Raw genomic sequence first — 23,781 nt, forward strand, 5'->3', positions numbered from 1 at the left:
GGGGGTTGCCCTCCTCGTCCCTTCAGCTCCCATGGCAACAGAACCCTGCCCCCTCATGGGCCGGGGGGAGTACTGCCCAGGCGCATGTGGACACCACAAAGTACGCCTCTGAGACCAGCAGGGCATGGGGCTCTGCAGCAGGAACATGGATCAGGGTTGGCCTCACAGTTCCAGATCTTACCAGCTGTCAGACCCTAGGCAGGACACTTTAGTTCTCTAAGGCTCAGTTTTGCTCCTCTGTAAAATGGGACCAACTACCTGTAGCTCAGCTGAGTGAGACCTGCCTGAAGTGACAGAGCCTGAGCACCTGATGGGACGCCTGCTGCACGGGGGCTGGGCAGGTGCTAAGTGAGCACCCGGGTGGGTGGGGGGGAGGGAGGGGTGCTCACAGCATTCCTTCTGGCATCTGTGCAGTTCCTTTCTCCAGTGTTTCAGCAATGTTACCATTCCACTTCAACCACACCACATTCCTCTCTCCTTCCTAACCTGGCCCAGAGTTCCCCGTGTCCCAAATCACTGCACACTGCCACTCCTTGCTCCTGGACTTGTGACTTGGGGTCTGGCACGTTAGCTTGTACTTCTGTCCGTTTCCTCCCATCCTGCCACCTGGGTTGGCCGATGGACTTGGCTTTCCCCTCACGGTCCTCAGCAGGACTCCCAGGGGCTCCCAGGCCACTGAGTGGACATGTGCCATCTACCCTCACACCTGACAGCTCGCACACAGGACTGAACAACACAGCTGAGGGTGTGGAGGTCTTGTGGGGAGGGATCTGGCTATGATCTGCTTGACAAGAAAAACACTTGGCCTTCCCTCGGTTACTGGTAGGAGAGATGGATTTCCTAGTTAGATTATGTACTTCCCAGCCCTTGAAAAAAATGAACACACATATACAGCCAGAGCACTCAGGGACAAGAGAATCTGGGCTTTCTCATGGGATCAGAGATGTTTGGGATGAGGGACGGCTATGGTAAGAGAGAAAGACAAGCTGCAGATGTGTCCAGAATGCATGATGTATTTACATCTGCATATGTAAATGCTCAGAAAAAAACAATTGTGAATATAACTGAGGAGGTGAGTAGAACTGGGGGTTGATGAAAGAGGGCTTTCATATTGTCCCTGGAACATTTCTATACTGTTTAGCATGTTTAAGGAAGAATGCATACATATGTAATTAATAAATACTACAAATTATCCCAAAAAGTGAGGATAGAATTGGAGGTGCAGGTCTAAAAGACACCTCCTTCATTTTCTATCTCCGAGCAGCTACCTTCTCAGGAGCCCTCAGGAAGGAAGCTCCACGGTGTTCTAGAAGCATCCAGAGAATTCGACAGGTTTCTGAGCACAGGTGTGTAAGCAGGTGGAGGGGCCACCAGAACCACCCTGCTGAAGTTCTCAGTGTCCAGGGGGTGATGCATGGGGTGATGAGGGGCTGCGCGGACGGACCATTCAAAGTGGTCCTTACTGTACATGGAGAAACACTCTTCCATTTCTTTGAGGGGGGGAGGGTAAGACGTCTGTCCTGTCTGTAACTGTGACCCAAAGGCTAGAGTAAAATTCCCCTTCCACAGACAAGCGGGGTCTGCTGGAGTTAATCCACTCACGAATGTGTTTATTTGCTATGAAGGGAGACAAGCCCTTTCCATCAGCCCTGCCCCTTTCCCTAAGCAGTACCACTGACTGAGCCCCACTCCCCACTCCCTCCAGAGGGCTAAGAACCTTGGCTTCCAGCTCTGTTTCTGGCATCTTGCTCCCTCCCTAAAAAGTGGAGACTGTGGGCTGTACCAGAGATAGTCTGAGGACCTGGGCATGACGGGCTCCAAGGCAGCGCCACACTTAACAGAGGCAGGAAAGGAGACCCCCTCTGCTTCTCCGGCCCAACAGTGCAGGCTTGCCAGGCTTCAGGCCTGACTGACCTCACACTGGAATGGGCCAGAAGCTTGAACAAATACTGAAGCCTGGATGCTACCCTCAGAGATTCTGGTTTAACTAAGCTGGGGTGTCCCAGCAGCAGAGGTTTCAGAAGCTCCCCAGGTGAATGTAATATGCAGGAGGGTTGAGGGCTCCCATCCCAGAATTGGACGATGACAACTTGATTGGCCTTTCCCACCGCCTTCCCTCCTCCAGCACAAAGGCCCAGCTCTCGGGGATGCTCACTGTCTCCAGCCTGTTTTCTCCTTCACCACTCTCCCCTTGACCCCACGCCTCACTTCCTCCAGGATCTGCCTGGAATGGATGTGCCAGAGCTGAGGACAGGAGGCTGCTGACGACCCAGCTCAAACTCCACACGCTCTAGCTTCTGCTCCCAGGAGAGGTGAAGGACTGGCTCAGACCCCTATGTCACAAGCCCCGGGTGCTCTCCTAAGATCCCATTTTCTCGTAACGAATAGAGCACAGGCCCAAGTAATCCTCTTGGAAAAGAAAATCACCAACCCATTCTTACTAGGTTTTTCTTACAATTATTTATGCATTTCCAGCAACTAATTAAATGTCCACTCCTGATCATCTGAGCTCCCCACTTTGGTTAAATATCCATTAGACATTACAGTTCCGGTTTGGCTACCCCACATACTGAAGGCTGAGTATCCCCCTGACAGCTGGCTGGTATGTGCACGAGGAACCCAAGCTCATCATTAGGAAGGTAAATATGTAGCTCTGAAAAGAAGAGAATAAAACTAAGTCACAGAACTCTGCCTTGTCACAGAAAAAGAGACTCAGCCTTTTAATTAATCAAGCTCAGTCACTTAGCTCTATTAGTATGGGTAATTAAGAGCTTGTCTTTTTTTTTTTTAAACATAGAGTGTATGGGGGATGTTCAAACCACTCCATACCCTCTGTTAAAACTGGGGTTTCAAAGCAGAGTTTTAATAAAATGAGACCAATAATTAATCAATAGGGGAAGCCAGGGCCGCACTATGACTTTTGTGGTCTCTATGCACTTTTGCCTTCATGAACCCCTTCCTCCATTTTAAAAAGGAAGAAAAAAAAATGATATATATGTATATACACATACATACATACACACAAATTATATTTTACAGCTGCACTGGTATAAAGATAAATATATTAACGTTATGAATTAAAACATTTTTCTTTGACCTAAAAGTTTAGTTTTTCTTCTACTTCTATAAGAGATTGAGATATTTTTGTGGGCTCTGCATGCTGTGTCTGATGGCTCAGTGGGCCCTGGTCCTCTAGGTGAGACCCAGGAAGAGGGAGACCGTCCTGGAGAGTCGCTGGAGAAGCTCCCTCCCTGAGTAGCTGTTTATACCGCAGTAGCAACCCGATTCTAGGAGACTCCATAAGGCCCTTCTATGAGCAAGGCCCAGCGGCAGCCCTCAGGAGTGGAGGGCAGCGAGCCCCAGCCACATCACCAGACACGGGGCAGCAGGGCGCTGCTGAGTTCTCCGTGAGTGCGCGCGAGGCCAGGGTCACTTTGAAAGCAATGAGGTGGCCTTTCGGTGGGCGTCTGTCTCACGTGGGAAGGTGCTCCCACAGCCGAGGCATGCTGGAAGGGACACGACATTTCCATTGCACACTGGGGAGCCCAGTCTGGCTTGAGTCTCAGATAGGAGTGAGGAGCTGGGGGCGGGCTTGGAAAGAAGGGCCAGGCCGACGTCCGAATGTGTGTGTACAAGTGTGGCGGGTGTGCCAGGACAGTGACGTGTGTGAGGCTCCCTTGTCTGGGACTACAGCCAGGAGTGGTAAGATCTGAGCTTGGAAAGGTCTACCGGCAGGAAAGACTCACCTGGGAGGAATCGGGAGGAGGAGTCTGGGTGAGAAGTACAGAGGGCCTGAGTGAGGCGGCGAGCGGACGTGGACGTGCGGAGGCAGGGAGAGGTGGGCAGGGTCACGTGGCCGCTGGCCCGGGCACCAGGACTTCCCGGGGCTCAGCGGGGTGCACACGAGGGGGCTGGGGCTCTGACGCTGGCCCTCAGTGCTGGGCTTGCCTAGAGGAGCTGAACAAGTACTTACTCTCTGTTCCTAGCACAGGAGGAAGAGAGCTCTTGGGCCTCCGGGCTTTCATCTCCGGGGCCTTGGCATTCTCCTTGGTGGGAGCATCTGGAACAGAACAGGTCACCACAAACATCAGTGGGCTGCTGCCCGGGGAAATGAGTCGAGGAGGCATCTCAATAAAAAATTCCCACCCCGACCAAAATTAGAGCCCCTCCGCCCCGTCCTGCTCCCCATTCCACTCTGGGGGCCCTCAGTGTCTGCTGGGCAGACGGCGCCTGCCACTGGGCACCTTCCTCCACAGAAGCACCAAAGAAGGAGCGTCCACTCCACTGCGCCTTATAAATCAGGTGGAGAGAGCACAGTCGCCCAGGCAAGATGGATGGACAGGCTATCCTGGGAGCTGGTAACACGTCCCCTCTACGGCAGGCGTGTGCTGCCAGGAATCCCATCACTGGCAGGGCTGGAGGAGAGCCGGTGCCCTCTGCTTACCTCTCTCCTGTGTTTTTCCCTCCACTGGGCCTTCACTCACTCGGGCTAACGGCTCTGCATTTCCCAAAGCCTGCTCTGTACGGAGAGTTCTCTCGTACAGAAGGAGAGGACAAGGCCCTTGCCCTTGGCTCATGGCCTGAAAGGGGCCTGCACCTTCTGATTTCCCAGACTGCCTTCTACACATGGCCACTGACAGACCTCCAGACCAGATGAAGGCCTCGGAGCAGACAGCCGGCCTGCCTCTCCCAGCCCCTGGATGGAGCCTTGAGCCCGTTATGGGAGCTTCTGCACCCCTCCTCAAAGTAGACCCCATGAAACCCTGCAGAGCCTTCTGGGTAGACCTGAAATGGGACATGGGTAGGTGTACAACTCTTCAAGCCTCTCCTTCACATTCCCTCTTCCACATTAATGCCAAGTGTGGACAAGGCCAGGGGAAACTCTCCCTTGTTGGGGCAGCAGAAAAACATCGTACTGGGCTGGGCATTAAAGGCCTTACCGGGCCCCGAGGAGACTGGGCTTCAGGAAGTATCGGGGAAACCACCCAGGAAACTGGATAAGAAGCAGCTGGTTAAACAGCTCTCACTATGTTCCAGCATTTTCCCCAGGAGCATTTTCCCCACAAGGAACTCTCTTCAGGGATGTGCTGGAAGCGAGCCTCCCCCTCTGTGCCCCTTCCTGCCATTCCCTTTCCTGCTCCTGACGAGAGGAATCTCAGAGGGAGGAAGGAGGGGGTGGGACTTTCCAGCTGAAGCTTGGGCCACATTCCTGTGGCTTGGCTGGGAAGGAAGAGCCATCTTGCTGTCCTGCCTCCTAGACAGGGCAGTCCTAGCCGCTAACACATGCCCTCTCCCAGGCCAGCTCCTGGGGCTTTGCGGGGTGGACACAGGTTGCACAGAACTAGGGCCTGGGGATGAACCCTTTCTCAACACATGGACTCCTGATGCTCCCATCTGGACGCATTGCTCCTTCTAGATGGCATTTGCCTCTCTTTCCTGCTTCAGAAGGTGGATCTGCCCATGTAAATGCCCCGACAAAGAGTCAAGCTTCCTTTCCCACCTAAAGCCTGCCCACTCTCAGTTATAGCTGGGTCATCCAGGGACAGAGGCCTGGTGCAGGCGCCGTCCAGGCTCACTGGCAGCTCCAAGGCACACAGGCCTCCAGGGCCGTGGAGACAATCTCCTATGGAAGTCAGCCGAAAGCTGTGTACATGTCACTACAGGAATGATGAAGGGGTAGGCCTTAAGAAGAGCTTCCTAGCAGTGTATGACAGGGAACGGTCCTGAGGAAACACAGTTGGAAGAAGTCCTTTTAAGCAGCACTTGATAACCTGGCCCTCTTCCATGCCTCCATTCCTCACTCTTATCCTTCTGCCACCTTCTGGTTAGAGCAAAAGGAACCCCAGATGGTGAGTCAGGGGTCCCTGCCTTCCTTAGCTGACACTGCCTGTTGCCGGTCTCCTCAGCAGGCCGCCCATACACCGGGTTCCATGTGCATATGGATGGAGGAGCAGAAAGTCCCATGGGGAGGGGATGGGGATGACTTCACTTCCTCACACTGGGTGTTTTCCCCAGGCCTAATGGTCATTCTCAGCTACAGCAAAATCCTCAGTACATGTTTGTCAACCTCTGTGGTTCTCAACATGGGCTGCCCATTAGCAGCACATGTACCTAGGTCTCTTACTCCCCAGGTCCTGGTTTGATTGGTCTAGTTAGGGGCCTGGGTGTCAATAGGATCCAGAAGCTCCACAGATGATTTTAATATGTCACTCCCCGTCTGTCTCCCCAGGCTGTGTGTGTACATGTGGGTATATGTGCCGGCATGTCTAGAGGTGGGGGTGGGGCCCAGGGAGGTCTGGGGGCCTAGTCTAAGAGACAGGAGTGCCGACCAGTGCTTCCCTTGATGTCTGGGGATTAGGGTGCCATACATCAGGGCATGAGTCTGTGGTTCCCTTGTTTAGGGCCCTCCCTTCAAGACCTGACAGGCACCAATGACAATTTACAGAAAGCTGCACCCCAAAATGTGGGTTTGTTTTCCCCCTTTTTAAGGAAGAGGAGGAGAGAGCCAAGTATGCATAGAGAGTTCTGTGCTCCTCGGCTTGGATACTCTCTTTGCCTGTCTTTCTTCTGGTGAGTTCTGGGACATCACAGGAGGGAGATAAAGAAGGATCAGGGTTGTTGTTCTTGTTTTAACTGATGCATAACTGGAGGCATAAGCCAGCAAAGGATGAGAGGCCTGGGGCTCCTGGGTCCCTAAAGAAGGGACACAGAGACTGGGGCCCCTTCTCTCCTTGCGGGGTCGTGTCGGCCTTCGCTTCCAAGCACCCTTAGAGTACAGACCCAGAGAGGAGGGTTCCAGCTTTGGCTTTGTCATCAGCAATCTTGGGATCATGAGCAAATCATTTCAACCCCTCTGGGTCTCTATTTCCATATCTGCACAAAGGAAATAACACTTACTTTCTCTACCACACGGTGTTAAAAAACTCAAAGGAGAAAGTGGTGCTCGGAAAACGAGAAAAATGATCATTTACCTACGAATTCACCCCTCCTGTTTACCACGTTTCCTCACCTCCCTCCGAATCTGCTTTAAAATTCTCCACCTTCAAAACGCCCTGCCTGGCCAGCTCCTACCCGCACGCTATGTGTTTCCCGCCTCCGCATCTGTCCTCAGCTTCTGAGTGCTGGCTTGACACTGACGTGTGAGTACACTGCCCTGTCACGTGTTTGGAGCTTTGTTTTTAGAAGTTCTGTGCACTTTTTATCTTTCCATCTGACCATGAGGAAAGGGACTCGAGTTTCCCTTTCAAGCCAGGCATAGCCCCAGACTTGGAGCCCCCCCCCCACCAGGGGTGGGACTCGCCCCCTCTTCCCTAGGCAGTCCTCCTGCCCCCTGGGGGCTGTGCACACACCACAAGCCACTAGCCCTCCATGAGAACAGCAGCGAGGAGTGGGCTGGAAGGACCATGTGCTTAATCAGAGCCAGCTTTGTGCTTGCATGGATGCCCAGGGGATAAAAATAATAGTAATACAAGTCTAAGCGCAGCTTGTATTTTCTATTTTAATCAGTTGGTGATGAAACCGAACTCCATTTCTAGATCTGGGACCCAGGGCTGGAGTCCATTGCTGGCCTGGTTGTGCCCCCAAAGACGGATGCGGGAGGAAGATGGCAGTAGGGAGAGGTGGGGGCCCCTACATGGAGTGGAAAATGTGTCCTTATATGGGCAACGGCTCACCCCTTCCACTCCTGGGCTAGCTCGGACCCGGCCTCCAGGGCAGCAGTTTTGCTTCTGTCTTCCCCAAGAGGTCGGTTCCCTGAGATATAAGCCTAAGGCAGGGGGAACGAGGTGTCAGGAGGCTTCTAGAAGGGGGTCCAAGCTTCCAGGAGCTCCACGAGGGGGCAGGGCAGAGGGGCTGGCCTCTTTCTCTGCCCGAGGGCAAGCAGCAAGCTGGCATCATCAGAAGAGAGGGCGTTCCAGGCAGGAGAAGAGCCTCTTTCTGGCTCTGCCATCTGGGGCCTGTGAATCCTTGGGCAAGTTTCCTGACCTGTTTTGAGCCTGACCTTTACCAGGAAACCAGGAATCATACCCCAACAGAGTGAATGAGATGGGCTACTCAGTCGGTGCCTGGCATGATGCTACGTGCTTTATCTGCTTGCTTCGGGTTGAACCATACCTTGCCAATATTCAAGTGTCTTTGGCCTAGCGGAACGGCAACTTTTATTTAGTTCCATCTAATGCGTGTTAGCTGCCTGTGATGACCGGAAGGACAAATGTGAAAGTGGGAGCAGACTTGTTACTAAGGCAGGACCCTGGCCCATGAACGAAGGGTGCGTCGAAATCCGCTCGGTCCCAGTCAGGGGCGCCTGCCGGCCATGGCCGCAGGAGGCGTGGTAGTGAGGAGCCAAGGCTGCGCTCACACGCCCAGCCAGCTAGTTATCAGCCACGTGGACTTCAGCAGGCCACTCAGACCCTACATGCCTCGATTCAGGCTGTTTCATTATCAGCTGCAAACCCCCTTGTCACCGTTACGAGTCAGCTTCGGGTTGCCAAATCCAATGGCCAGGGCTCAGCCTCACCTTAATTCTCCTTGGTAGCCGCGTCTGACACCCTGATCCCATCATTCCTTTCTTACTGAAGTGGCCACCCATTTGGCTTCGGGGACACCCCTCTCTCCGGGATTTCTTCCTGTCCCACTGTGGCCGTTCTTTCTCGGTCTCCTCTGCAGACCTCTGTCCTGCCTTCCTCCTCCCCCCTCCATCCACATCCACCCTAGGGACCTCGTTCAATACCAGGACATTCAGTGGCCTCTTGTGTGGATATGGCTCCCCATATCCTGGCTCCAACCCTGACCTCCTTACTCAACTCCAGGTTCATCTAAAGGCCTGCCTATGTGACATGCCCACCTGTCTGATGGACATCTTAAACTTCACAGGTGCAAAATGCAAAATTCTGGTTTGTCCCCCACCCCCTTATACGCCCATCCAGAAAGTAGGACCACTGTGGATCTGTTGCTTCCCCATGAAAACCAAGTCACCTCTGACTTCCCTTTCTCTCTCTCCATTTCCAACTCATGAGCAAATCCTATCAGCTCTACCTTGAGAATAGATTCTGAATCTGATCACTTCCCACCTCTTGCATGGAATCTAAGCTGACATCAACTCCTGGCTGGGCCATCACACCACCATCACAACCACCCAGCTGGTCTCCCTACTCTCCCTTTTACCCATCCTGGGTCTGGTCACTGTGGTCACCCGAGTGATCCTTCCCAATGTCCAGAGTTGGCCCCCCACACTTAGAATGAAGTCTGGTCTCCCTGTCACAGCCTACAGCCTTGCAGATCTGACTGCTGGTCCTCCACACCTCACTTCCCACCTCTTGGCCCCTGGCTCACGGCTCAGCCCCTCTGGCCTTCCTACTGCTGGGAATGCGTCAGGCACAGTCTCCGCTCAGAGCTTCGCTCTCACCCTTCCCTCTCCCTTCTTCCTTCCAGACTCCTTCTCACTTCCTTCAGGCCTCTGTTCCATCATCACTTTTTCCAAGAGGCCTCCCAACCACCCTCTCCAACAGTAACGTTCCCTTCCCCACACCCTGCTTTGCTTCCTTCGTAGCACCTGCTACTGCCTGAGATTCTATGATAGATCTGTTCATCTGTATTACTGTCTCCCTCTCACTAGAATGTAAAGTCCCCGAAAAAAGGAATTTCCTTTTTGTTCACTGCTTTTAACCTAGGCCCCAAGCAGTGCCTGGCACCGGGATGAATGATGGCAGGGATGTGCCCACTGGAACGTCACCTCCTACCACACATATGCACGAAGACCCTCCCTGGTCACAAGGCCCTTGATCTCAATGGTAGCTCAGGCCAGATGCCCTCAGCCAGAGTAGTTGGGGAAGGGCAGCCTAAGCTGCCCTGTCTTGGGATTTGGGGCTTGCAAAGAGTTTTGTTTCCCCACCTCTCACCTGAGTCTGAATAAGAGGGAATGGGTCACTCAGGCCAGGTTCTGCGTGTGGGGGTCAGGACTGGGGACAGGGGGACAACCAGGTGAGCAGCCCCTCCTGTGGGCCAAGGGCAGGACTGCAAGGAAGTATGGGGGGACTTCCCAGCAGGAAGGGCTGTTACTAAGGGAGACCCGGATGTCTCAGAGAGTGGACACTGACATGTTATTCACTAGACAGAGAGGCCATGCCAGGTCATGGAAATGGTAGGTTTCAGAACCAGACACACCCAGCTGTGAATCCTGCCTACAGAACTCATGTTCTAACTCCCTGCACATGGTGGCTCCAAGGGCATGGGCTTTGGGATCAGAGACACCCAGAGACTCTCCTGTGAACTGTCTGTGTGACCCGGGAAGGCTGTTGACCCTCTCCGAGCCTCGGTTTTCCCACTGAGAGATACCATGCCCAACTGTTGTATAAACTCAAAATGCACAAGGGTCTCTGGCCACAGCAAACCTGGAAGGTCAGCTCTTGTCCCCCTGGGTGAGTTTTCTGGCAAGTCCTTATCCACTCCAGACTTCAGGTGCTTTTTGGGGTATAAGTTGACACTTGCCTTCTGCTGCACTTGGAAGGAACAGGGGTGTGACCAGAATTCAGAAAGTGCAAAAGAGCACCCTTTTTCTCAGGGAAAAGACCCATGCAGCACGATTAAAATAGTCAGATGTGCTGAATTATAAAGGCTACCTCCCTCTGTCTTTACTATCAGTGGGAAAAACAGGGGTACAGCTAACACTTTGGCCAACGAGCCAAAGTCATTTTTATGAGGCCCTGAAATGTACCATTGTATTGGCCACAGATGTATAGTCTTAATGGTGTTGGGCACAGGCTGTGTGAGTGAGAGCTCATGACTGCAGGGGGCAGGGCCGGCATGACATTGGCGTGAGTTGCAGTCCCCACCTCTAGTTGAGAGGGACCTTGGGAGGGGTGCAGTCCTATCCAGAGGCTGAGTAGGCAGCTGGAGTTGGAGAGAGACAGGGAGACCCCACAGCATGAACGAACTTGCAAATTCAGTTACTTCTTAGGGCAAGCAGTTCTTCCATGTACTTTAATTTATGACTTCTTTTGAGAATTTGGTTTAAAACTATGGGCTCTCTCAGAAAAATGCTCTAAACCACAAATGCACACAATTCTGCGTATCATTTCAAAGGGCGCATGGACCCCCCCCGCCCGGAGCCTTTAGTTAGGTACTATGGCCTTGGGGAGCAGGGAGAGCTGGGAGGACCAGGGGATGGAAGACAGACAGGACACCGGTTTGGCTGGGGGAGCCCAGGAGGGGAAAAGGTGCCGCGAGGTGGCAGGAGAACAGTTAGGGAAACTGCAGTCCTTTGTCTAGAGGTGGCTTGTGATGGAGAAATAAAACTGGACATGCTGAGAAGGCCACCCACACACAGGACACTAATATATCTCCAAGTCTAGCAACAGGGAAAAGAGTGGGTGTGAAGGGGGCTGCCCTTTTTCTCTTTGACAAACAAAAGCCAATTAGCTGAGAGTCAGTCCTGTTATCTCAGCTGGTCTCCTTCCAACCCCTTTGCTAGCTCTTCTCCGAGGACCCAGCTCCTCGTCTACAGCCCTAGGCCAAACTAGAGATAAATAACGGTGATCAAGATGAGCGAGAGTACAAGGGAATCGGGTAGAAGGAGACCAATCTAGGGGCAAGGAAAGTCCCATAAGTTGCAGAACGAATTCCCCAAACGTTAAAAAAAAAAAAAATTCCCAAAGGTATTCTATAGCAAAAAAGAAAATTTTATTTTGAAAACAAAGTTTGGTTTTCAAAATAAAACATTTGCTGTTTCTCAAAAAGGTGCTGACATTTTGCAGATAAGGAGAATGAATTACTATCCTGCCTTCAGCTAGCTGTGTAAATAGGACCCGAAGAGACCAGGGATTCCAAAAGCAGATACCCTCATTAGCAGGCTGGGCTTCCTTCTAGGTTGGCTGGATCCAGCATGGGTCCTCAGTGCGGGCTGTTAGAAATGGGCTTTTGGGGTCAAGTTACCAGAAACACTTTTTTTTAACTGCAGCACCTGTCTAGAAAGAAGCAGGAACCTGACCTGGGTGGGTGACAGGCAGGTCACACCGGGGAGGACTTGATAGCAGCAGGCCCTACCTAAAGCCTCAAAACACCGTTTCGAGCCCCGCTCTGAGCAGAACATACACTGACTTACCCAATCTGCTCCTGAGACGCAGAGGCCCTGTGACAAGCGCAGTCACAGGGCTCCAGGGAGACACACACAGTCCTCCCACCGTTTTGGCTCTACTGCTGGCTACTGACAATTGAATTTGTTTTGCCACTGTATTTTTTTTTCTTAAACGTCTCTTTTCAAGGCTCTTTTTTTCTTAAAAAATAGAGACTCTTTTTTCCTTTTCTCCCATTCCTAATATATCACAGATCTCAGTTTTTATGACCAGGAGATCAGATTCCAAAGCCGAGAACGGGGACATAGGTTCCACATCTTGGGGGATGGCCGTGAAACGGGGCAGGACTTCAGGACCCAAGTGATTATATTCAGAAGTCAGAAGAACAACAAAATTGGCCTTTGAGTTGCCTTATTTGGACACTAGTTTTCCACGTGTCACACAGAGTTACTAACCAGGCATTTCAAGGGCAAGAAATTATTTCCCCCACGCTACCTTTTTAGACAGTCCCAGGCAAGTAACGAAATAATAAGAAAGGTCTCTGGATGGGAAGGCCCAAGATGGGATTCTGGCCCTGGCTTGGCCCTCGGTGGACCGGGGAACCCGGAGAGGACGCTCTCCCTCTCCATGGCCTTGGTCTCCTACCGTTTAAAATGAGGGCGGTAGCCTCCATCATCCCAAGGCTGGTTCTACTTCTGAGGCTCTAATGCTCAACTTCAGACCGAGGAGAGAAAGAAGAGTCGTGAATACAGCCTGGCTTCAGCCTTCCCTCATTCGGAAACTGCACTCAGATCTGGTAGCCCTCGGCCCCCCACGTGTCTCCTCCTCTCCCTCTGCTGTATTATGGCGACTTTTTCTTCTTACAGAGGCAGGCCTGTCCCCTCTAGCTGAAGACGCAGCCCCAACTCACCTCCGGGAGGAAGTGTCCCGCAGGGACCTCCCGCTACTCCATCCTCACCACAGCGCTGACGTGCAAGCACTGAGGGGCCGCTTGTAAAATACCATGTAGTCATTTTCCTGTGGGTGTGTCTTTTCTCCTCCTGCCCCGTGCCTGGCTTCCCTGCTTAGCAAGGTTCTGTGTGTGCAGATCAGGACTGGGGACAGGGGGACAACCAAGGCGAGCAGCCCCTCCTGTCGGCCAAGGGCAGGGCTGCAAGGTCACATGGGGCCATCAAGTTGAGCTCCCATTTTCTCTTCTGTCTCATTGTTTGCCAACGATGGCTTGACCCCACAAAGCGAATGCCTTGGGGAGGGATGGCAGTCTGGGAGGCTGGCAAGGGAAGGGCTGAGGAGTGGGACTCTGTGCCAGGGAGGGGTGGGCATGACCTACCGTCCACGGTGACTTGGCAGGAGCACTCAGCCTGGCCGGCGCCATTCTTGGCTATGCACTTGTATAAGCCTCTGTCCTCGGGCAGTGCCTTCTCGATGGAGACAGAGCACAGTGAGCCTAGGAAGGAAGAGGGAGAACGGTTGAGGGGAGCAGGTACAAGCCCAAGACCTGCCCTGGCACCTGGAACATGGCAGGGGTGGGCTAGACACACGGGCAGCCTCTGGAAGCCCAGAAGTTGGGGGTCCTGTGGGAACCAACCCTCTCTCCCTACCAAAGTCAGGGTACTTTTTGCTGATAACCCAGGCCCAATATAACTGATCCCTAAGTATATTCCTTCCTGGTACCCTCTTCCTACCTCCCAGCGAGCTCTCTTAGGGAGTCATAATGGAAAGGTGCAGAAGAAGAGAGTGGAATAGTCTCTGCCTTTGGAGAGCATCCCATACAATGGAAGGAGCAGACGGACCGCGAGCCTCAGCACTGTGATGTCACCAAGAGAGATGAGCAGTAGCCAGCCCCAAGTTTACAGCCCCGTGTTAGGAACAGTGGCCCCCAGCTTATAGCAATTATTCGGGCGTGCATCTTAGAAAAGGGAGTTCTGAACAAAGAGGTGGGTGAGGGAGGGCAGGAGTCCCTGTCCAGCAGGGGCACTGACCTGCGGGAAGGTCTGCTGGGAGGAGAGGGTACATTTAAAGCCTGGGATCCTGGGGCTGGCTTCTCAGGAATGAGCTGAGAGGCAAGGCCAACAAGGGAGAGGGGCACTTTGGGGCTGCCTCTCTTCAGGACAGGGTCTTTTGGCTGCCTCAGAGAGGGGTGGCGATGGCTCTCTCCCCCCATGGGTCTCTCCACCCCCAGCACACGTCTGGCCTGCTTGGGGGAAGGAGGAGTCAGGCTGGGCATGCACAGGAATCGGGGGTCTGGTCCCTGCCCACCCTAGCTCTCTCATCCCGGGTCTGGCTACTTCTCTGGGGTACCCCCTTGGGGGGTTTCCCTCAGGGTGTGGAAAGGCCACTGAGGGTTGGAGTGCTGGGCCAGGCAGGCGGGCAGTGGCACCCTAGTTCCTGCCTTTAGACACACGAACAAGCCAACAGCGTGGCGCTTTGCCCAAAGCTGCCCCTGTTGTCAGGGTAGCAGTCATCACACAAGGAAGAGGGCAGAGCCAGGGCCACGTGCATCCTGCTGCTGGGAGCCACTGGCTTCGGTCACCGCACCCCCCCCACCTCCTACTCCCCCGGCTGGTGGCTCGGCATAAGCCCTTGGCCTTGGGCGGGCAGAGCTGTGCGCACCCCAGGCGTATGTGCGGGACAGCGCGGCCAGATGGGAGGCCAACAGGCACCCATCTCAAAAAGTGACCTCACCCCCATTAGGTGGATGCACAGACTTGACCAACAGAAAGAATGATATTCAGAGAACCTCACTGAGGGTGGAAGGGAAAGCGGAGGTGTACTAGTTCCCTTTGCTTCTTGGCACCTGGGTAATGTCCTAAACAGGGAAACCTTCGTCCTACCAACCAGCTCCCTCCCACTTACGGAGAGCCCATTGCTCAGGAAAGGCCTCACTGCATTCTCCCACAGGGGAGGGCATCAAGTCGGGATCTCTGCTCCCTGTCCCTCGGAGACAGACTTGGCAGACACTGAACCAGAAAGGACTCAGGCTGGACTTTTAGGAAATCCATCGTGACAGTGAGACCGTGAGGCACAGGAATCTGGGATTGAGGGGAACTGTCCTCCCTGGAGAGAACCTTCTACTCAGCTGGGAGGGCAGGAGGATGCTAAGATGACCTCTGGCCCCCGAATTTGAGGCTTAGAGGAAACGTACCCCTTTGTGCCACTTCCCTTCAGTCTGAGGCTAAGGCTCTGTGAGCAGACACCCCACTCCCAGTGAACCTTCTGCTCAAATCCCTGACTGTCCTTCAGTTTCAGCCCCACCCCCACCCCCCACTGCCTTCAGCCTTAAGCCCAAATGGCACCAACCGCAGAGACCGGGCTGAGCCCACCGGGAGAAGTGGGGCATTTAGACTACGGCCCTCAGCCCCTCAGCAGGGAACGCAGCCGAACAGGCAGCTTTTCCCACTGCCCAAAGCCGGGACCCCGGGACCCCTGGCCACGTGCGCGGGCTGGGGGAGGGCCCCCAGGCAGGCTAACCCGGATTGAAGAATCTGGTATTTCCTGTGGGACAGCTTATTCCTGACCTCCAGAAGAAAAACCGTTTCCCAGAGGTTTTTTTTGAGAAGCCTCAGCCTGGTGGGGAATTTTGAGAGAGAGGTGAGGGGGATGGGAGCAGTCACCACAGAATCAAAGATCCAATAAGTGGCTTGGCTAGAACTGTCCCTGGGAGAGCCCCTCAGGGCCATGGGGTCTGAAGATCCCCCATCCTGCTCTAAGTGTGTGGGAAGATGGGAGGGTGGGGGGGCAGGGTGGGGTGGGGGCGGCCCAAAGCCCTGGAGGCCGTGCTGTGAGGATGCCCTCGGTGAGCACTGTCTCCCCAACCTGGTCCTCTAGGATGTCTTGGACAGTACCACTCAGCTCCAGGTCACCTCCTCAGGGATGGTGCCTTCCCTGTCACCCATAAGCATCCCCAGCCATGGACAGACCTCTTCTGCGCCCTGAGTTTCCCTTTATCCGAGTATGTCTCCCATGGCCATTGCTGAAATACATGCCTGTCTCCTCCACTAGTTCTCAGAGGGCAGTGACTGTGTCTATTATGAATGTTTTTCCTGAGCCTGGAATGCAGTCACAGTGAAAAAAAAAAAAAAAATCTGCCATCCTGAGAACAGCAAAGCACATTTCTGTAGCAGGTGATCTGGGAGATCTATGCAAGAGAAAGCCATGAACATTTAGTCACATATAACCTATCATTGAAAAAGACCATATAGATGTTCTTTTTAGAGAGAGAGAGAGAATGAGAGAGCATAAGGTAGGGGGAGGAGCAGAGGCAGAGGGAGAAGCAGGCTCCCCACTGAGCAGGGAGCCTGATGCAGGGCTCGATCCCAGGACCCTGAGATCATGACCTGAGCAGAAGTCTTAACCGACTGAGCCACCCAGAAGCCCTGACCATAGAGTTTCTAAACGGGAAAAATTCCTACCTCGGAGTTCTTCAAGCAGATTATGCATCCTTGCACATAGTAGGGGATGCCTAAATCCTAGTGTTTTGTAGAATGAACTTACATAGGTTTTTAAAAAGCCTTTGCAAGATCCCACACTAAAGGTCATTAAAAATGAATCATCAGTTGACAATAGCAACAAAAATGAATTCTCATTATTAGACTGGGAGAGATGTTTGCCAGGGAGAGAAGCCTAGCCCGGGGACAGGAAATAGGGCATAAAGATGAAACTGCTTCTCAGGAGCAGCACAGAGCTCCCCTTGGCTCACTGGCCATCCCTCCCACTCCTCAGTCAAGGCCAAGGCCCAGACCTGAGGAGCTAGGCTGCAGGGCCCAGAGGGCCTGGGGCAGCCCCCCTGCAGGCCCGGAGCGCAGGCCCAGCTGCTGATAAGTGGACACCATCTACTCTGCAGCTCTGGGAATGCAGAAAGGGGAAGAGTACTTCCAACATGTCTCTCCCAGAATTAGCAGTCAACTCCAGCCGAGTCCGGTCACTCCTCTTCTGCTCTTCTTGGTGCTAAATGGGGCGAACATGACCATATTTTGGGGGGGCCTGAAGGCTATGAGCCCGATCCAAGCTACAGGGTTCCGAGAAGCCTCCTGAACCTATAAACACAGTGTCTACTGGCAGTAGGTATGTGGATGTACATGCCAATTGGTGGGGGAGAAGAGCACGGGAGTCTCTCATGGCCAAAGGCTGGTGACAACAGTCTGGCAAGGAGACCAGAAGAAGTAAAGTTTGATCTTAGACGAGCTAAGAGCACAGGGCTCAGTGCCAGGGAGGGGGGGACAGGGAGGGTGCGGGAGGATGGGGAGACCCTCTTAGCCACCCCCTCCACCTTCCTCTCCAGACCACCAGCTGATTTCCACTGATGCCAGCAGAAGTGTGACCCCAGTCACCAGCATGCAGTGGTCTTCCTCTCCTTCCTCTTCTTTATCTGCCCCTGCTCCCAAGCCAGGCAACAGGTTCTCTTAATTCTGTCCTTGTTTCCTGAACTGGTTGTTTCCTGTCTGTGCCATGGCTACCTTCTTAGTCCAGTCCCCCTTTCTCCCTGGCCTCTTCAGTAAGGCTCCTTACCTGTCTTTGGGCGCGGGGTCGATCTAAACCCCTAAACCCCTAGCTGTGTGTGCACTGCTCCTCATTCCAAACTTTTGCGTGGCTCCCGAGTGCCCCCAGAATTGTGCTCCTTAGCGCGACCTAGGATGTCATGGGCCATGCCTTCCCCACCAGCCCTCCCATGCTGTGCGCAGGCCCGCCTTTGCTGCTGCTGGAGCCCCTGCCTGGGAAGCCCATACATCCCCTGCCTTGCCTGCCGGGAGCCCTGGCCCAGCTTATTCAGCACCAGCCTTTCCTGCGGCCCCAGCACTCAGCTCCCTCTTCTCCTACGCTTACCAGCTCAACTTCGGCACTTGGCTGGAATCATTTTATCACTGTGAGTGTATGTCCCCTCTTTCCAGATCTGTGGAGAGTACATCTACTCACACCTCTCAGCGTGCCCGGCTCCCTGCAGGGGGGCCTGCTGAAGTGGTCACTGATAAGGCTTTCAGATAGGCTTTCTCCCTGGGGTCCGTGTCTAACCCAGGCTCTTGAAGACTTGGAGGGTGAGGCTCTAGAGAAGGGATGGACAGAAATCAGGGCTGGTATTTTAAGACAAGGCACTCTCCCTACTGTGGCAAGACACACCGGCCCATGCAGTGAAAATACCAGAAACTTGGCAAGCCCAGAGGGCACCACCAGTCTTCCGGCCTCTTGACAACTACTGACAATGTTGAGGAGTTAATAGCCATGAGTATTTTCCCCCGCTGGACAATGCTGCTGGTGAGTGGATCCTGAAAGGTCTCTCAGCTGTGCTGACGTCTGACAAGAAGGAACTAAGAGGTAACACAGCTTAGTGGTCTAGGCATCAGAACTCAACAGCCTACATTCAAAGCCCAGCTCTGTGACTCCCTAGCTGTGCAGCCTTGGGCAAGATCCTGTACTTGTCTGAGAGGCAGGATGAAATCAGTGTAAGAGGCCTAAGACAGTGTCTGGTACGTGGTGTTCAATTCATGCAAGCTAGTCTTAGTTTTCAAAGGAGAATTACAAATATTTAGAGTATTTTTTAGAAGCTGAATTTGGGGCTGTCTCTTCATCCCCTTCCCACCCCGCTCCTAGTCCTCCCTATGCTCTCCTTGTGCTGGCCTTCTTTTAATCATTTCTTCTTCCTCTGATTTGGACCTAAACTGTCCCTTTGAGGTGGTTTCTGTGAGAGGCGATACCGGAATAGCCCTTTAACGCTCCGTGATAGCAGATACCACGTACTCAAGGCACTCTGGACATGAGTGCTCAGTGCCTAATGGCTCCGGCGTGTGTTTGAGACCAGGGCTGAGGTCTGCTCACGTTGCTCAGCTGAGGGGATTGTTTATAAGCAGCTACTAGTGGCTCTGCAGGCCCCACACGGGTCTCACGGCAGCTGTCGGACATCTGTTTCCCTGAGGTGGGTGTAGCCATGGGCCTCACACTGTGCATATGTCCCAGGGACGGGCGGCTGCCCACCCTTCCTTCATCCTTCCCGGAGAGATCACCACAGGGTAACCCGGGAAATGCTCCCAGTCAAGGTCTCAGACCAGTTCTACCAAAGGCTTTCCAACTGGGAGGGGCCCACAGGGGTGACAGGGAAGGTGCACCATGCACTCCCCTGGACATCTCACTCCACCCTAGTAATCCCCCACGCCCACCTGTGTGTGGACCACAGGGAGGCGGAGCAAGCAGAGGCAGGGGGGCAGATGACATGCCTTCTGAGGACCCTACCAATCTGGAGATATCCACACGAGAAAGTTCTCCTATCAACACAGTAGCAGAAAATAAAATATTTTCTCTCTCCTGGTCATTTTTCCCTTAATTTTTTAGCGCTTAGATTCAAAATGCTCAGCTGTTCCCGATTTGCTGTCTGAGTTGCAGAATGAAGAGAGAAGCTTCATCGTGGGCTGAGAGGGATACTGCTTTCTTCAAATGCTTCCTTCGGGTTTCAGGAAGAAAGAAGGAAGCCTGATGAAGGAGGGGAGAGGGGTTGCAGTCAGCAGACAGAAAGGGGAGCAGCACAGTGTGGGGTGTTTCCCGATTGCACAGGACCTGTCCACTTGGGCCTCTTCTTGGCTGCCGCCCTCCACCCGTTAAGGGTAAAATGCCACTTCCTGGGGAACTTTGTACCCTGCCCTGTCCAGAGCCACCGGTACCAGCCCTTAGCTCAGGCCAGGCTCTGTTCCAGCGCTGGCCACCAGAGTGGGGTGTGGGAAATCTGCCGGACTGGGAGCTCCCATACAGGCTTGGGATGCTTGGCTAAAACATTTCGAACCACACTGAGGGTCCAGAGGAAATGCCCCTCTCACCCCCATCCCTTCTCTCGGTATAAGCTGGCCCATCTCAGAACTCCAGACCCCAAAAGGCCCCAGATGTCAGGATTTAGTGCCCCCCCTCTTCTCCCCACAACCCAAGAATGTGAAATACCAGCAAACAAAAGTCTCATCCAAATTAGGAAGCGAGTGGCTCTGTCCGCCCAGGAGTGTGTGCCGTAGGGGCTGTTTGGGGTTTTGGCTTTCCCCCACCGATCCTTTCAAACCCACATTGTTATCAAGACTTAAGTTGTTCTTGATCCCAAATCACAGTCCCGTGCCGTCCCATCACTGTACACCCTTCTCCAAACCTAAAATGCTGCTGCTGCGAATGCAGCCCTCAGCTCCGAGCCCCGGGTGGGCTCCAGGCCCCGGGCCCCCTCGCGCCTGCAAACAGAGCCCTCTCCACGTCTGAGCCGTGGGGCACTAGCTCAGGCCCAGGGCCGCTCCGAGGAGCCACGGCTGGGGCTGCCAGGAAGCATCTCTGCCAGACAGATGCCGAAGCCTGGGTGTGTGCCACAGGACCAGACGCCCACCTCTAACCGCCCCGTGATGGAGTGTGTACCCAAAGGCCCGGAGCACGGCACCTCTCCTGGCAGGGCTGTGAGCGCCAGTCCACGAGCCTACGGTGGCCCTGGTACAGAGCCCCCTTCTTCCCAGCCCTCGCCCTTGTTACCTTCTTGGGAGAGGATGATGAACTTGGTGGTCTTGAGTGTCTTTCCATTCAGCGTCCAGGTGATGGTGGCTGGGGGGTCAGAGGACACCTGACACTGGAGTAGCAGCTTTTCGCCCTCTGTCACATGGACGTCTTGTAGCTTCTCCTTGAAGGTTGGGACTGTCCCTTGGTTCTCTGACCTGTTTTCATTATCTGTGGCTCCTGCATGCCCCCTCTTAGAGTTCACATCATTCTTAACCTCCTTCTTGAGTTCGTCCTTCCCAGCTGGTTTCGGGGTCTCAGCAGGCTTGGCGTTACCCACGGGTTTCGGGGTCTCAGCAGGCTTGGCGTTGCCCATGGGTTTCGGGGTCTCAGCAGGCTTGGCATTGCCCATGGGTTTCGGGGTCTCAGCAGGCTTGGCGTTGCCCATGGGTTTCGGGGTCTCAGCAGGCTTGGCGTTGCCCATGGGTTTTGGGGTCTCAGCAGGCTTGGCGTTGCCCATGGGTTTCGGGGTCTCAGCAGGCTTGGCGTTGCCCATGGGTTTTGCGGTCTCAGCAGGCTTGGCATTGCCTATGGGTTTCAGCGTCTCAGCAAGCTTGGTGTTGCCCACAGGTTTCGTGGGCTCGGCAGGCTTGGCATTGCCCACGGGTTTTAGGGTCTCAGCAGGCTTGGCATTGCCCAAGGGTTTCAGGGACCCTAAAGGCTGGGCATTGCTCACGGCCTTGGGACTTTCTGCTGCCTTGGCATTCAAGGCCTCAGCATTGTTGCTACCATTCTCTGCTGGTAACTTTTTCTTGCTGCCTAACACTGAGCGGAAGTCTGGGGTGGCAGGCTTGGGAAGTGGTGCCTTCTCAGGCACCGGGGTCTTAGGAGTCCCCTTTTTGGCCAGGACCGAGCGGAAGTCGACTTGCTGAGGGCTGTGCACCTTCCTCTCTTCCTCTGACACAGTCTTAGGCTTCACCTGCCGCTGCAGGTTCGCGCGGAAATCCATCTGCTCAGCTGGGATCTCCTTGAGGTCTTCTTCTGACAGGGTCTTGGTGCTCACCTTCTTCCCCAGGAGGTCACGGAAGTCTAGCTGTTCTACCTCCTGCTGGCGGATGGCCTCCTCAGTGTGCTGCCGGGTCTCCACGCGCCTCTTCAGCAACCCCCGCACGTCCTCACCGTCGTCCTCCTCTGGCCAACCCTGCCCTCTCGCTGGCCAGCCAGGCCTCAGGGTCCCATAGCAGTGGCCGCCACCACCATGAGCCTGGGCTCCCTGGCTGCAGAGGCCCTCACAGCTGACAGGCTCCCTCCCCCTGCAACCAGTGAAGGGAAAAAGGAAAGTAGCAAGAGGAAAAGGGGCCGGGTAAGAAAGAAACGTCAGGGGAGAGCAAATCCCTGAGGGAGGGAGGGTAGAGAGGCGGGGGAAAGGGGAGGTTGGGGCTGACCAGGCTGTGTTTATAGAAGGGAACATTGGTGAGAGGCTCTTGCTTGCTTACTTGGTTTGTTACATCGGTAATGACTTCAGTGGCCTTATAAGGGTGTGTGCAAAAAAAAAAAAAAATAATAATTCACCCCCCCTCTCCTCCCCTGCTCTCCCTCCCTCGTTCCCCTTCCAATCTCTCCCTCTTGGCTCAGCAGCCTCTGCTAGAGGATACAAATAATCTGGGGCTGCTGGGCTGGGCCTGCAGGGGCCAGGAGGAAAGTGGGTGGCTGGTGGCATGGGACCTGGCCGGGCACCTCCTGGGGGCACTCACCGCAGGGGCGCTCTGCTGGGGCTGCTCTGTAGCGTCAGTGACACCTGGCAACTGCATTCGCCAACCCGGTTCCTGAGGGATTTGAGAGATCAACACAGATCAAGAGGCTCTCAGAGCCAAGGGTCTGCTCAGCCCAGGGCTGAGGAAGGCAGGGCAGGCAGGAACTTGGCCAGAGGCTGGCCAGCTTGATCCAGGGAAGAGGGGGCCACGGGCTTAGCTGGGACCCCAAACACCCACACAAGACCTAGATCTAGGGCAGGCCCTGCCCTGCTTTGGTCATCCTTTTCTTCCCCCCGCCAGCTCTTGTATAAAAAGGGGGAAAAAAAGTCTTCTGAACAGCTTAGACAGACATCCAGAAGTAGGAATACAATCGCTTCATCTAAATACAATCACTCAAAACTAAAGCCTAAACCTGCCAGGGTGTGATGGGGCCGCTCGGTCCAGCCCGCGCAGTCCTGGGCTGTGACCCTGAGTTTGGCTCCACACTCCCGCAATACAGAGGTGGTTTCGTCTTCTCCGCACAGTGCACCGCCCCCCCCTCCAACTGCTATTTCCCCTTCTGCTGCTCGAGAAATGAAAATACTCTCCCATCCCTCCCCATCAGCTAAAAACCAAACAGGTGTCTTCCTGCATGGATGACCCTTTCTCTCCTTCCTTCAGGTGGGGAGAGCTCTGGATTCTTCAACCCACTGTTAAATCATTAGTGTCCCTGCGGTGGGTGGCCAGTTGAGGCCCCCTCTGCTCTCTGCTCGGGGAGGGCCGTACCCTGCTTGTGTGCTGCCCCGACTTAGAGCCCATCGGCCCTCCGACCCTGCGTGGCTGCCATCTGCTGGCGGTTCTGAGCTCTGACCAGCCAAGGTTGTCCAGGCAGGGGGAAGGGGCGAGGGTGGGGGCAGGACTGAGAGCCAGAGGCGACCCTTCATGGTGATAACCTCCCATTTTATACAGAGCCCACCACCTTTCGTTCATCTCCATTACCTTCTTGTGCCTACAACACCCCAGTGAGGTGTGAAACACTATTACGCCCCTTGTAAAGGTTAAGGAAGGAGGCTCAGGAGTTTCTCTGAGGCAGTCCCACTCATCCGCCCTGCATGGTCATCTTACTGGCACTTCGGGGCCCGGCACGTGCCTCAGCTCCTGCCACAGATGTGCCAAGCTCTGCAACAGGTTCCTTACATAATCCATCTCACTTCATCTCATGACATCTCTGGGAAGCCAGCACTGGCTTTATAAGAAAAATAACGCTTTCAAAGGTTAAATAATTGGTCTTAACTCACAGAGCCAACCAGCAGAAAAAGGGGTCGACACCCAGGTCTCCCTGAATCGGGGACCTGTAACTTCTCCCTCTGCCCCCCAGGGCTCCTCAGTACAAATCTACTGTGGGATATGTGTATGTGTGTGTGTGTGTGTGTGTGTGTGTGTATGTGTGTGTGTGCGCATGCCTCTGTGTGGATGTGGGTATCAGCCACAGGCATGGATACGCACAGATAGGGGACCTTACCTGCTGGCCAACTGCACCT

At 54.2% G+C, this 23,781-nt stretch overlaps 1 protein-coding gene across 1 annotated transcript in view; it reads right to left on the bottom strand.

Annotated features, from left to right (window-relative positions):
• The window catches only part of MYLK (myosin light chain kinase), a 194,574-nt gene that overhangs the window by 59,959 nt on the left and 110,834 nt on the right, over nt 1-23,781 (bottom strand). The window contains exons 15-18 of the mRNA XM_028091307.2: nt 22,262-22,333; nt 20,547-21,820; nt 13,399-13,515; nt 3,974-4,060 (exon numbers count right to left, since the gene is read on the bottom strand). Coding sequence (XP_027947108.1) covers nt 3,974-4,060; nt 13,399-13,515; nt 20,547-21,820; nt 22,262-22,333 — 1,550 coding nt within the window. The remainder of the gene's footprint in view (nt 1-3,973; nt 4,061-13,398; nt 13,516-20,546; nt 21,821-22,261; nt 22,334-23,781) is intronic.

This window comes from Eumetopias jubatus, unplaced genomic scaffold (assembly GCF_037043125.1).
Source record: "Eumetopias jubatus isolate StellerSeaLion01/CBP00866 unplaced genomic scaffold, mEumJub1_p1.0 scaffold_1, whole genome shotgun sequence".
In the NCBI taxonomy this organism is placed as follows: Eukaryota; Metazoa; Chordata; class Mammalia; order Carnivora; family Otariidae; genus Eumetopias; species Eumetopias jubatus.